At 35.0% G+C, this 13881-nt stretch overlaps 1 protein-coding gene across 1 annotated transcript in view; it reads right to left on the bottom strand.

Annotated features, from left to right (window-relative positions):
- Positions 1–13881, bottom strand: part of ATRX (ATRX chromatin remodeler) — a 178779-nt gene that overhangs the window by 111944 nt on the left and 52954 nt on the right. The window contains exons 8-9 of the mRNA XM_044682802.1: positions 6489–6556; positions 2629–5666 (exon numbers count right to left, since the gene is read on the bottom strand). Of these exons, the coding sequence (XP_044538737.1) occupies positions 2629–5666; positions 6489–6556 (3106 nt within the window). The remainder of the gene's footprint in view (positions 1–2628; positions 5667–6488; positions 6557–13881) is intronic.

Genomic DNA, 13881 nt, shown 5'->3' on the forward strand with positions numbered 1-13881 from the left:
CCTATGAAAAAATTAGGCACTAGAAGAAATCATGGAGAAATGTGTTCATTGGCGAAAGCATGCTATATTTAGGTAGGGAAATGTACCCACCGCTCAATATATATAGTATTTGTTAATAAAATGTTCTAATCACAAGTCTGATATTTTTGACAGGCATATTGTGCCTACCAATCACCTAAATATACACCTCTCCTTCTCTTTCAGGACTGTACTATTATTTCATTATAAGAATACAAAATGCTGAAACTCCTCCTTCGGTGGAGAACATGTCTCAAAGTAATGGTGTGAATGATACTTTGGGATGGCACATATTTAAAAATTTGCTTTGGCAAGGCGAGAAAAATGAAGAGTGATAAGTTAATTTTTAACAGCTAAAGTCCACTTTAGCACCTGTTCACCTATATCACCTTTGACAAGATATTTAATGTTTCTGGGCCTCTGTCTCCTCATCAGGAAAATGGGAATGGGCAAGATGTCCTTAAAGGTCCCTTCTGAGTCGAATACAGTTTAATTTTCAGTATAGGTTTTTGAGGACAAGAATTATTTCATTGCTGTTTGTGTATTTTTTGGTATATATTCTAGAGGGTAAGAAGTATTTAATTGTTGCTGCTGAATCCCAAATATCTAAGTAGCATTGTTTTACACATGACAAGCACTCAGTAAATAAATGTTCATATATTAAGTATTTAATAAACATTTCTTATTATTATAGTATGCCCTAGATTATTTTCAATGTGAGTCTCATGATCCCAAGTCTATTTGTCAGTGGAAACACAATGTAATAGAATAGCCTTGAAGACCTCAAGATAGATGACAGATCAAGATAACTCACTAATATACAAGTGCTAGCACAAAGTGGTGAATTAGGAAAAATACAACCAAAGTTTTGCCACGAAATATTTAACAATTCTAAAACAGTGGCTGCAAATATGAGTAGAAACCTAATTCTATGCCAAATTAAGGGATCTAATATAAGAAAGAAAACTAATTATATGCCAAGTTAAAGGATCTAATATATGAAATGGAAATATAAAACCAAAACAAGATTAAATTAAGCATCTTCATTATTAGTTGCCCTTTGAATAACCCAAGTCATCCTTAATACCCTTCAACCCAATCAACATTATTTAGTTCTCTTATGGCCTTTGAAGTCTTAGTAACAATTATCTCAAATGAGGAACTAATTGGCGGCAATAGCTTTTTATGTAGTTCGATACCATTTCCTAAAAAATTGCTCTTTATGAAAAAAGAAACATTTAAGTAGATGTCAAAAGAATTAAGTCAAGCTAAACAGCCATCAATTTAGAAGCACAAAATGCAAGAGAATTATTTTTGAATTTCAAGTTTTGGCTACAAGAGTTTCTAAGAGAAAAGAACTATAATTTTAGTTGATATTCAAACCAATATATGTGAAATCAGATTAGATATTTGAAAAAATAATATCCAATATGAAATCATTAAAATAACAAGGAAAAATTATGTGATATCACATTTCAATTATGTGTGATATCCAATAGCATGAGAAATAAAAACTTCAAAAAGCCCAAAAGAGAATAACTAGTATGTATACAATTTCTTAATTACACAATGCCTTAAAACTGAAATCAATAGCCTGATAGCTTAATAAGTATAACCATACCAACAAAGAATACTCCAGACCTCAATTAGACATAAAGGTCTATCTATCAATCTATTTAGAGCAGTGATGGGCCAGATGCGGGCCCCCTGAAATATTCTATACCGCCTCAAGACATTATTCCTAATCTGACAAATACAATAAGTAGGATACAATACAATGAAACTTCGAAAGAGTTGCCTTAGAAACAGACTGACAGATGAGCATTTCCTTTCCTTTGGCCCCCTCTTTAAAAAGTTTGCCCATCACGGGCTTAGAAAATAAAGGACTTTAAGGACTTCCTAATAATTTTGCTGTTTCCATGTTCTGTTTTTAAAAGGCAGAAATACCTGTTTGAATCATTAGCAAATTGATGATGAATTCTAAACAGATATCAATGCAGTTAAGCCAAATTATTTTGCAGTATTTCAAAGTATGCCAAGTTGAACTTCTCTACTTAAAAAGTGTCAGTCAAAAGTTAAAATTTCCACATTCATCTCCATGACATAATCACCTGCCAAAAAGGTCTCAGGTGTTACCTGGTTTTCACTAAAAATTTCTGAAAGCCTTGATCTACTTGATTCGTTCAAAAAGCAGTCATTTGGTCCCAGGATCTCCACCAAAAAAAAAAAAAAAAAAAAAAAGCAATCATTGAGTACCTGTACTATGTACAAAAAAAGCTCTGGGACTGAAAACACAAAAGGAAAAACTAAAGGGTCCCTACCCTCAAGGAGCTCCTATTCATTCACTTCAGGCATTAAAAAGAACAGAAAGGAACTATAAGTGTTTCTTTTCAACACACCTGATTCTGTGACAGATAGCAATGTCACAAATACCTTTTGTATAGCAAAAAAAAAAACCCATACCATATCTAAAAGTATTCCTAAATGTAAAGAAAAAAAATTCTTCTCTCAGACCAATTACATTAACCTATCATATCTACTCTATTATTATAATTTACTTTAATAAAAAGTGCATAAATTGTAAGGAATGTTTTAAAATCTATTCCACACCTGAAGAATGAACATTTGAAGGCAATGTTACGTCTTCTGTCACTGGCTTAATTTTCTGCTCGTCACCACTCCCCTCGCCTGTGGAATTCTGGTCATCATCTCCCAATTCATCAGAAGAAGAACTAATAATTTCTTGTTGCTTTTTACCACTTCTTTTGGGGGACTTCTTCTTTTTGTCTTTTACAGTTTCTTTTTTCTTATTCTTTGTCAGGGATGTTTTCTTTTTTCGTTTGCTATCCTCAGAAAGTGACTCCTCTGCTTCAGAAGATGATGAGCCACTTTGTTTTGTCTTGATATTTCTTTTTGCACTTAGATTTCTCCTTTCCCGAGACTCTATCCTTTTCCTTCTCTTTTCATCAGAAGAATCACAGCACTCTTCTTTTGGGAGACACTTCTCAACATCAGAAGATGAACCATATTGAACAGTCTTTGAACTTTTCTCCCCTAAGCTTTCCCTTTTCCTTTCCCTACCAGATACTCCTTTTTTACTTTCAGAATAATCACCACTTTCTCCTTTCCCTGTTAACTTTTCAATATCATCAGATACTTCTTCCTTCTTTTTAGAACTTTTCTCTCTTAACTTTTTACTTTTCTTTTCTGCTTCAGCTGAACCTTGCTTACTTTGGTCAAGATCTTCAGGCAAATGGGAACTGTCTTCTCTATCAAGTGACTTTTCAATAATATCAGATGATGTCACCTCGTTTTCCTGACTGGGAAACTTTTTCAGTTCTGAAGTTTTCTTTTCTTTTGTTTCAATTCTCCTTTTCTTCTGTTTCTTCTCATCTTCAGAAGAGTCCCCACTCTCCTCTTTTTGTGAGGACTTTTCAGCAACATCATCAAATGAACTCTCCTTTCTCATAGGTTTGCTTTTCAGATGACGACTTTGTTCAATAGCTTCTGCTTCCTTACAGGTTTCAGGAGAAGAGCAAACCTCTTCTTTCACATAAGTTTTGTGAACATCAGATGATGTCGCTGCATCTTTCTTAGTTACTGGTTCTCTTTGTTCTGAGGTCATGTTTTCTTTATCAACTGTATCTTCTGAAAAGCAAGAACTCTTTTGTCTGTCTTCTCCATCATCATCGGATGATTCATTCATTAGAGTCTTTGCACCTTTTTTCTTTTGTTTGCCCATTCCTTTTGCATTTTGCTTTTCATCTTCAGAAGAACCATCATCTTCTTTGTTTGAATGTCTTTTTTTGGATTGTTTGGCACCTCCAATTTTACACATATTCTTTATCTCTCTTTCTAATTCAGAATCATAATTGGAAGATTCTGAATGGCTTTGGCGTTTCTTTTTAGATCCTGTGAAGCTTTTAATTCCTTTGCCTTTCTTTGTATCAAATTCAGAACCAGAAGTAGAGTTTTTCCTTTTTCTCTTTCCTTTGTCACCTTTGGATGTTTGAGTCTTTAAATCATATAGAGACTTCTTTGGAACATTTTCATTTGTTTCATTCTGTTCAGTATCAGAAGAACTGTGACTCATCATAGCTACTTCTTTGAGAACTGCAGGAATTTCTTCAGAGTCTGAACTAGGAGCCACGGTCTCCAATGGTTTACATTTAGGCACCTTAGTAGGTTTAGGACTATCGATGGCACTATCAGAAGAAGTCCGTTTATCCTTTTTTACTGACTGCACTAATGACTTTCTTTTACGCTTTTCATTATACACATCATTACTTTCTTCATCTGAATTGGATGTGATAGGGTTGGCTTCAGTCTGTCGCCTTAGAGGGGTAGTCTTTACACGTGGGGATCTTCGAAGGTCAGCTTCTTCTGAAACTAATGGAATGTCATTTTCAACAAAATCATCATCACAACTTCTTTCCTTTTGAGAGCTACGGTTCTCTGTCTTAGGATTAACACCAGAACTTTTGTTTTCTTCTTTTTCTTGTGTTGCCTCCTGACAATCAGCAGCTTTTACTGGAGAATCAGAAAGGGAAACAGGAGTGAGTTTAACATACAATTCTTTTGTTACCTTAGCTGATATTTTGAATTTGGTACCTCCTTTGTGGTCTTTTGGTTTTACAGAATGCTCTACATCTCGCTCTGCAGCATTACTGCCATCCCGTTGGTGTTCAGATGAAACCTGAACTTCCATAGCAGCTTCAGGATTCTCAAAAATATCTTCAGGGACCGAAGAAGGAACAGAAACAATATCCATATCTAAGGCTTCAGAAGTGTTGGCAGGCTCAAAGCGAGCTTCCTTTCTATTAGATTTCTTATCTTCAGCACCAGCACTTTTATTTGCTGGTTGTCCCACCACTGGAAGACTCTGACCAACTGTTTCATTGCCAACTCGCTTCATTGAAAATTTAGTATCACATTTTGAAAAGTCCTTCTTTTTAGACTCATAGTATATTTCTAATTTTGTAACTTCAGTTTCTGGTTTAAGACTATCAGCTTTATGCTCCATGGTAACAGTCTCTTTGTTTAAAGTATCCAAAGCACGAATCTCCATATTCACTCCTTCTTCTAATGAATGATGAACCTTCTTGATATCATTCAGCACAGATTTAAAAGCTTTAAGTTGACGTAACTTTACCACTGTGCTCATTTCTGAATTTTCAGAGGCCTGTTTCAAAAATCTTGCGAAACTTGCATTCATGCTTGTAGTGGTCTCAACCAGCTTTTTTGTCTTTTTAACAATTTCTTTTGGCACCATTAGTGCTGTAAAAGAGTAAGTTACACTTCCAGAATGAGAATCATCCACTTTCTTTTCTTCTCCATTACAATTTGAAACATTTTTCTTTGGAGAAAATTTGTGTGAGTGTTCAAATAATTTATTATTCTTTTCATTTTCAACTTTTATCTTCTTTTTGTTTTGTTGTAATAATTGTTCTAAATTCTCAAATACACTATCACATGCAGTGACTAAGTCCAACAAAGGCTCTGGGCGGCAAATGTAGCAATACCATTGGTTGTTTTCATCCATTATTGCAGATAACTCCTTTCGACCTAAGTTGCGCAAAATGCATTTTTTGCAGAAAGCATTGTGGCAGAAGTCACAACAAATCAAGTTTCCACCTTCTGCACACCACCTGGAATTTTAAAAAAAGAATAAAGTGTTACTCCTAATTGCACTATTTTTAAAAACAATCTAAACTTATGAAAGGTATTTAGTGCTAAGACTACAACAACTTAGCTTACCTACAATTAGTTATATTTAGCAACTTAATACACAAGGTTCATAAGAAAAGGGGTAAAGGGAGGAGGAAATGAAGAAGGAACGGGACTTTATTTTTTCTTTCTTGAAATGAGTTATTTTAGAATAAGACTCTATTTCAGAATAAAAAGGTAATTCCATCTTCAAATCTGTATTATTTATTATGCCTTTCATTACCCCAACAAAGACTACTCTGCCTCAGCCCTACCCTACCCCTAACATGAACAATTGACTTAACAGATAATTGGAACCCAGTAAACTGCCTGAATGGTGGCATGGCTGTGAAGTCGGAGTGATCACATATTTTCCATATACTCTAATTTTACCAGTGAAAAATGAGTAGCATTCAGAAGCCAATTTATCCCAGTCAGACTCTTCTTCTCTATGTAGCATCTGATACTATTGACTGATTTGCTTGTAACCATAGACATAATCACGATTACATTATGGGGATAACACTTTATATAACACATTAGAGGCTGTGAAATACTTTACATATTTTAGTATATCTGAATGAAACTTTTTAAATGACTTGTATACTATATGAAAACTATAATATCAATTACTATTAAAATTACCACTAAAAGTCCAAAATGCAATTAAGTATACACTCAAATATCTACCAAAAGAATAATTAACACTTTCCTTTCAGAGTGCATAAAGTAAAATAACTTTTTAGTTTTCTTTATGTACCTACCTACACTGTTCATCCATTCCATCTGCATCACGACTAATATCATCACTCATATAATATTTGTAGCAATTCTAAAAAAAAAAAAAAAATTGGAGCATTTTATTACATTTTGAATACATTTTAACAATTGTAGTCAATTGGCCAAACATTTTGAACCTGCTTCGTATAAAATATTATTAATAAAGTAAAAGACTTTTTTAAAGGCAAAATAATAAGAGTTGTACTTTCTATGCTATATATTTACTAATGCTATTAACATCCAAATTCAACGATATCTTGGAGCAAGTTCTAATCTGCCAAGGCTTCCAAAACAGGGGGTGAGGGACAGAGCTGTGATTTCATTAGTTTGGGGGAAATTCCAAGTAAAGTAATTTCTCTTATGAATGCACTTACCAATAGCATTAAGTTGATTATTACCAAAGGTCACAAAACCAATGGTCACAGGTATTTCAGACTCAAGAGGTCAGCTCTCTAACCATTAAAACATTCTAGCCTTGATGTTGAATACAAATACTGCACTAATTTTAAAAATAAAAAGGATTTGGTCAAATTTCTAGGTTAACAATATAGGTTTTGGTTTTGGGGGTTGTTTTGGGTCCAAATCAGGGATTTCATTCAATTTTGCTTTTTAAACTATTATTTTATTTTTGCATTACTTTCATTTCTTTTCCCCATTTTTCTTCCTTCTGTCTTATTTCATTTTTCAATTCCTTTCAGTGTCTGAGATCAGTTTCCATTTTTCTTTGAAGTTTTTTTTTTTTTTTAAACCCTTATCTTCCACCTTAGAATCATTAATTTGTATGGATTCCAAGGCAGAAGAGTGGTAAGGGCTAGGCAATGGGGGTTAAGTGACCTGCCCAGGGTTACACAGCTGGGAAGTATCTGAGACCAGATTTGAACCTAGGACCTCCCGTCTCTAGGCCTGGCTCTTAATTTACTGAGTCACCCAGCTGTTCCACTTCTTTGAAGTTTTGCATGTGGTTCCTTATATCTCACTGTCCCCAATTGACTCTGGGTCTTGATCTCGGTCTCAATAGAAATTTTCTATGGTTAGGTGTTTCTTTTACTGTTTGCTCATTTTCCCAGCCTTTTTTTGCCTGTAGACTGGGAGTTCTGAAAGCTGCTGATTCTATCTACTCTGTTGATCACTTGGAAGACTCAGCACTCTGAGCTATTTTGCCCTGGGGCTAAGGGCTTCACCAAAGAGCAGGACTGAAAGGGCCAAGCACTAGACTTCCAAGTCCCACTGTGGGCTGGTGCCAGGGTCTGGGACTTCAAGTGATGGGTATGGGATGTGGGGGTGTTCTATTGGTGGTGTAGACAGGATCCTAGGAACCCTATGTTGTTCTATGCCCAGGCTCAGAACCTGGGGGGCCTGTAGTACAGCATTCTTCTATGTGTAGTTTTGCTTCCAGTTCCCCCTTATTCATGAAAATGGAATCTCTCTGCTTAGTTTTCAAGTTGTGTTCAACAGCAGAGCCCCCTCACTATGTCTTGCTGTTGGTTTTTGATTCCTGTCATTTTGAGGTGCTTTTAAAAGACTGGTTTGGAAGGATTCTTGACCTGGTTTAAGCTTTCTCTGCTAAGGTGTGATCTTAGCTCTACCACCACAGATATTTCATTCAAATGTAAGCTTCCTTTATTAATTGAGATACTAGCAGTTCATCAACATTATCATATAACTTATCATCCTGATAAGTTAAGTGTATTCTCCATGGTCAACCAATCTAGTATAATAGTGGAATATTATATATAATACTAGCAAACATTTCACCAGCACATTAAGGTTAGTAAAGTACTTTACACAGAAAAACTCCTCAAAGATAACCATAATCATCAAAGCCTCTATATCATTCTACACTAGCAGCAATTTTACTAAAAACACTTAAGAAAAATCTATCAATAGATGCTGAAATGTTTTTAAAGCAAAAGTAATTAATTAAAACCCTAGCTAATGGTTTTTTCCCTTATCCATTTTTAGCAACTTTAAGTTTCTTTCTGTAGCTATATATAATGTTCTCCTGGTTCTAGTTATTTCTTTTTCAAAATTTCTGTAGGTCTTTCCACATGTTTTTGAAATTAATTTGTTCATCATTTCTTATGGTGAAATAGCATTGCATCACAATCATGCCTCAATTTGTTTATCCAAACTGATGAGCATCCTCTCAATTTCCAGTTCTTTGCCACCACAAAGAGAGCTGCTATAAATATTTTAGAACAGAGAGGTTCTTTTCCTTATTCCCTGGTCACCTTGGGAAACAGACTCACTGGTGGTAATGCTGGGTCTCAGGGTATGCAGAGTTTTATAACTCTCTGGAGATAATTCCAAATTATTCTCCAAAATGGTTAGATCAGTTCAAAGTTACAGCAAATGTATTAAGAGTCCCAATTTATCCACATTCCCTCCAATAACTGTCACTTTGTACTTTTATCATTTTAGCCAATTTGAGAGATATGAGAAGTCAGAATTGTTTTCATTTGCCTTTCTCTAACCAGTAATGATTTAGAGCAGTGATAGGCAAACTTTTTAAAGAGGGGGCCAAAGGAAAGGAAATGCTCCTCTGTCGGTCTGTTTCTAAGGCAACTCTTTCAAAGTTTCATTGTATTTGTATCCTACTCATTGTATTCGTCAGATTAAGAATAATGTCGCAGGGCTAAATAGAACATTTCAGGGGGCCACATCTGGCCCGCTGGCTGTAAGTTTGCCCATCACTGATTTAAAGTATTTTTTCATTATGAGTATACATAGCTTTGATTTCTTCGTCGAAAAACTGTCTGTTCCTATCTTCTCACCATTTCTTCATTGAGGAATGACTCATATTCTTATAAATTTGACAAAGTTCTCTATATATTTTATAAATGAGATTCTCAAAAAAAAATGTCGACATAAAATTCCCCTCAATTTTCTGATTTCCTTCTAATCTTGGCTATATTTGTTTTTTTTCTACTAAACCTTTTTAATTTGATATAAAATTATCCATTCTACATCTAAAAATGCTCTATTTCTTGTTTATTCATAAGTTCCTCTCCTATCCCTAAATTTGATATGTAATATGTTCCCTGTTCTTCCAATTAGCATATATCTCATAAAGTGAGGTAGGTCATGTGTAGGTCATGTATCCATTTTGATCTTCTCTTGTCAAATGATGTTAGACACTGCTCTATACATGGTTTCCACTTAGCTACTTTCCAGTTTTCCCAAAAATTCTTACCAAATAGTGAATTTTTATCCTAAAAACTTGGATCTTTACTTTTGTCAAAAACAAGGTTACTATGATCCTTTACTACTGCAATTTCTTTAGTTTCCAGCACTTCTACAAAAGAATAGGTAATTGAATCTTTTCCAAGCCAGGTACTTCATAAACTTTTTTTTTTTTTTTTTTAGTTTTAAACCCTTAACTTCTGTGTATTGACTTATAGGTGGAAGAGTGGCAAGGGTAGGCAATGGGGGTCAAGTGACTTGCCCAGGGTCACACAGCTGGGAAGCGTCTGAGGCCGGATTTGAACCTAGGACCTCTGATCTCTAGGCCTGGCTCTCAATTCACTGAGCTACCCAGCTGCCCCCTACTTCATAAACTTTTTGCAAAAGAGGGAACTGTAATTAATAGTTGAAATTAAAGTCGCAAAAACTGTCTACATGTATTATTTCTTATTTGCTCCTTGTTCTACACCAAATTGTGAGTAGAGCATTTATGTGGATATATGGAAAAATATACTCCAGAAATGGTTAGAATACAAAATGTGAAATAGAAACAGATATGTCCAGAATAAATTTTATTATAATGAGAGATAGACATTCTGTGTCTTGAGAGGTAGACGAGCCTCTAAGCTGTTTGTTATCAGGAGGTAGATGCACACAAAATAAAGCCCTAAGTATGCTACATATGCTCTGCTTTCATAGTGCCCAAATGAAAGCTACTTGGTTGCATAGTAGGAGATAACCACAGTTGGGAAATTTGTTTCAAGACTCCCAACTCAGAGTTATATGCACAGCAAGTTGTCTTTGCAACTTCAAACTAACTACGGTGCAGTGACTGAAAGACTACATTCCCAACTTAGAGCTTCTTTGAACCTCTCTCTTTTTGTGCTGTCTGATGTCACAAGTAAGCTCAGGTGAGTCCAATCCTCTCTCTTCCACACAGAAATCTCACTAAGCAAGTGGAGATGGGAGAATATGAAGTTAAGGTTAATGCAGAACTCATCTGTAGCTCCAGTAACAGTACAGAAACAATGACAAAAATAGAAGGCAGGTGAGTTGGTAGTAACCTGTTATAGGTAAAAAAAAAAAAAAAAATTAGTGATTCTGCCTTTTTTCTGAACTGATCCTATTTACAATTCATTGATTTTGTCCTTTAAGTCCCTTAAGTCATAGTTCAGAACTCAGCTGACATTTGAGTTAAATTCAGAAAATTAGTTCTCTTATTAATCATTATTCTATTCTTGGGTCATAGAAATCTGATTCCCTTATAGGAGGGTAGACACCAACAATCTACTCTACGAGGAAGTCTGGTTTGTCACCCACTTAAGTTTGTTTGTCCTCCCTGCCATTGTAAATCTAGCTGCAATCAAATACTGAACATTTATTAGTAACAAGAGGAAAGGAGGTGGTTGTTGCTAGCCCTCATTTTGAATTTCTACACAATCAAATTTCATCCATTTATGATGCCAGCCTTCCTGTTTTCTGTACTCCCCAAAACTATGAAAAGAGTCCTGTCCTCTTCATATAGGGCTTTAGCTTTGCTGGGGAAGCTGAGATCCTATTAACTGATAAATTCATGCTCGATAAAAAATTGATTATGTTTGGAGCTCTGTGCCTCACTTAACCTTAATTTTAACTGCTAAAGAATGGGAGATTGGTCTCTGAAGTAATAACGTCTTAGGAGGACCCTCCCAGACTGCTCAGGTGACATTTTCACTCATCAAATTTCTCCACAGAGGACTGTATTGGAGACATAACTCCCCAGCTCCACCACAGTCCTAGCTCTTTCTTGTCAGGTAAGCTCCCACATAGTTGGGGAAGCCTCAGCTGTGTTTGTCTTCCTGTCTGTAATTAAGTGTGACTGAATAATAAACCCAAGAATCAGGGACATCTCTTCAGTAAAGTATTGTAACATCAGGACACCCCATAGAGCTGTCTGCTTCCATTCCAGGAAGCTAACAGGGTAACAAATCAGCTTTTGAAAAATGGCATTAGGTATGAAAAAGGACAAAATAATTCATGAAGAATATATGAAGAATAAAAGCTAAACTGCCACCATCTAAGGTAAGGAGCAACAACATGTAAGACAGATTAATTACTTAGACTGCTTTCTTATTCAATGCTGCCTATCTAAGATGAAGTACTTATATCATAAGATATATGGGCGATGACATGATTTTGTGAACTGATGCAACAAGGTGAAGAAACCAGATTACTGGTGGGGAAAATCTTTCTGGACAAGAACAGAGTGATGATCTATGAAGAATAAAAACTGGACGTCAAAGCCTTCTGGGGAAGGGAAGGGAACAAGCATTTATATAGTGCTCACTGTGCCAGGCACTGTGCTAAGTACCAGACAAATATCTCATGTGATGTTTACTATACCCCTTCCATGTAGATGTGGTTAACACACCCATTTTACAGTTCAAGAAAGTCAAGCAGAATCAGGTTAAGTGGGCTGACTAAGGTCACAAAGCTACTAAGTCTTTAAGACCAGATTTGAACTTGGGTTGACCTGACTCCAGGTCCAGCACTCTATCAACTGTACCACTTGCTGCCTGGTTAAATTCTAACACATTTCCTGATTGATTTCTGAAGATCAAACTCTCACTGGGTAACAATTCAAATTAGGACACCACTGGTACAATTAAAGTACAATCAAAAGAAGTAGAATGTTATTATGAGAGTGAGTCAAGTATTAAGTAAGACAGTGATAATGAAAAACACTAAAAAAGGAATCTGGGGGTTTGAGTTTTAAGTACTTCCATTTACTAGTGTTAATACTATACAAATCCCTCTGGGTTTCAGTTTCTTCATCTACAGTTCTAAAACAAAGAGAATTCCACTTGTAAAAGTTCTCATAATCCTGTATTTCATGTATGTTTTAATTTCTTCACTGTGGGTATTTTCCTCATTGATATGAATTGTAGACCCTCAATAACTTAGTAAGTTGTTTTAGCAAGCTATTCTGGCCAAAATATTAGTCATCTTGTAGACAACTTGGGGAGGATTCTCAACAAACAGCTAAGTTAATGCAGAAACACAATCTGTCACTTGGCCCAAGCACACAGCATGAGAGAGCCTGCCAGATTTTAAGCTCAACAGGCAAGGTCTTCAAGAAACTAAGGGTCACCTCAACACAACATTAGAACTGAAAGAACAACCATTCACTTGACAGATGTACCTATAAATGCAAATATTCTCATAATGAAGTTCAGAAATAAAAAAATAACACATAAAAAACATTAGTTCTAATAATAAGTCTGCCATTATCCCTGTCTGGGTCTTCTTCAGTCATCCAAAGTTGGTGCCTTTCAGTATCCTCATGAGAAAAGCCATGAGGAAAAAACATAAGACCTCTGACATCCCATTCGAATTGATTTCTAGGATTCTAATCGTAATGTGTAAAATCTTTTAATCTTACTGAACCATATAAAGGGGACAGTTTTTTAATAAACACTACTACTCTTTATATTAAGATGTAAAACCACAAGTTTCGAAGAAGATATAACTTAGTTAGCTGTTTCTACTTAAACAAAAAAAACCTCTGAGAGTTCCACACTCAATAGCTAATTTAACCTCAGTCAAAAAAGTTATTTCGTATTCAATATTTTCCCTCCAAACTTTAAATCAGTAAACAAATTTAATCTATAAGAAATAAAGATTTTGCTACAACCAAGAAAAATGCCTTATCATTCTTTTGAGAAAGATATTTTGTACAAAATTGGACTCTGATATAGATGGGCCTTAAAAGTTCTCAGAATATTAAACAGTACAATTTTTATAGTCTAACTACAACAAACTTGTTCCAAAAATTATGAAATTCAATTATATATTACATAGTGACATAAATGAGGAAATGAAGAAGTATAAGGGATTCAGAATGAAGTAAAATTCAGCATCCCATCTTCAATAGTGAGAATATTCACATAACATAAATGATGAAGCCTTCTCTTTTAGCAGCAAGGTTTATAAAACATGAAGTAATATATGTTCCACATTGTCTGGCTCCGAATCTTATAATTAATCACATTTACTACTCCAAATGATAAAACCCTTTGAAAAGGTGGACAGAATGAGAATGTCACCAAAAAAAAAAGGAAATAGGTATATTAATGAGATCATAGATACAAAGAAATAATTAAAATATTCCCAAAATGATTTCTACCTTAACATCTCTATGAGGTAGACAAAAGA

This window comes from Gracilinanus agilis, chromosome X (genome assembly GCF_016433145.1).
Source record: "Gracilinanus agilis isolate LMUSP501 chromosome X, AgileGrace, whole genome shotgun sequence".
Lineage (NCBI taxonomy): Eukaryota > Metazoa > Chordata > Mammalia > Didelphimorphia > Didelphidae > Gracilinanus > Gracilinanus agilis.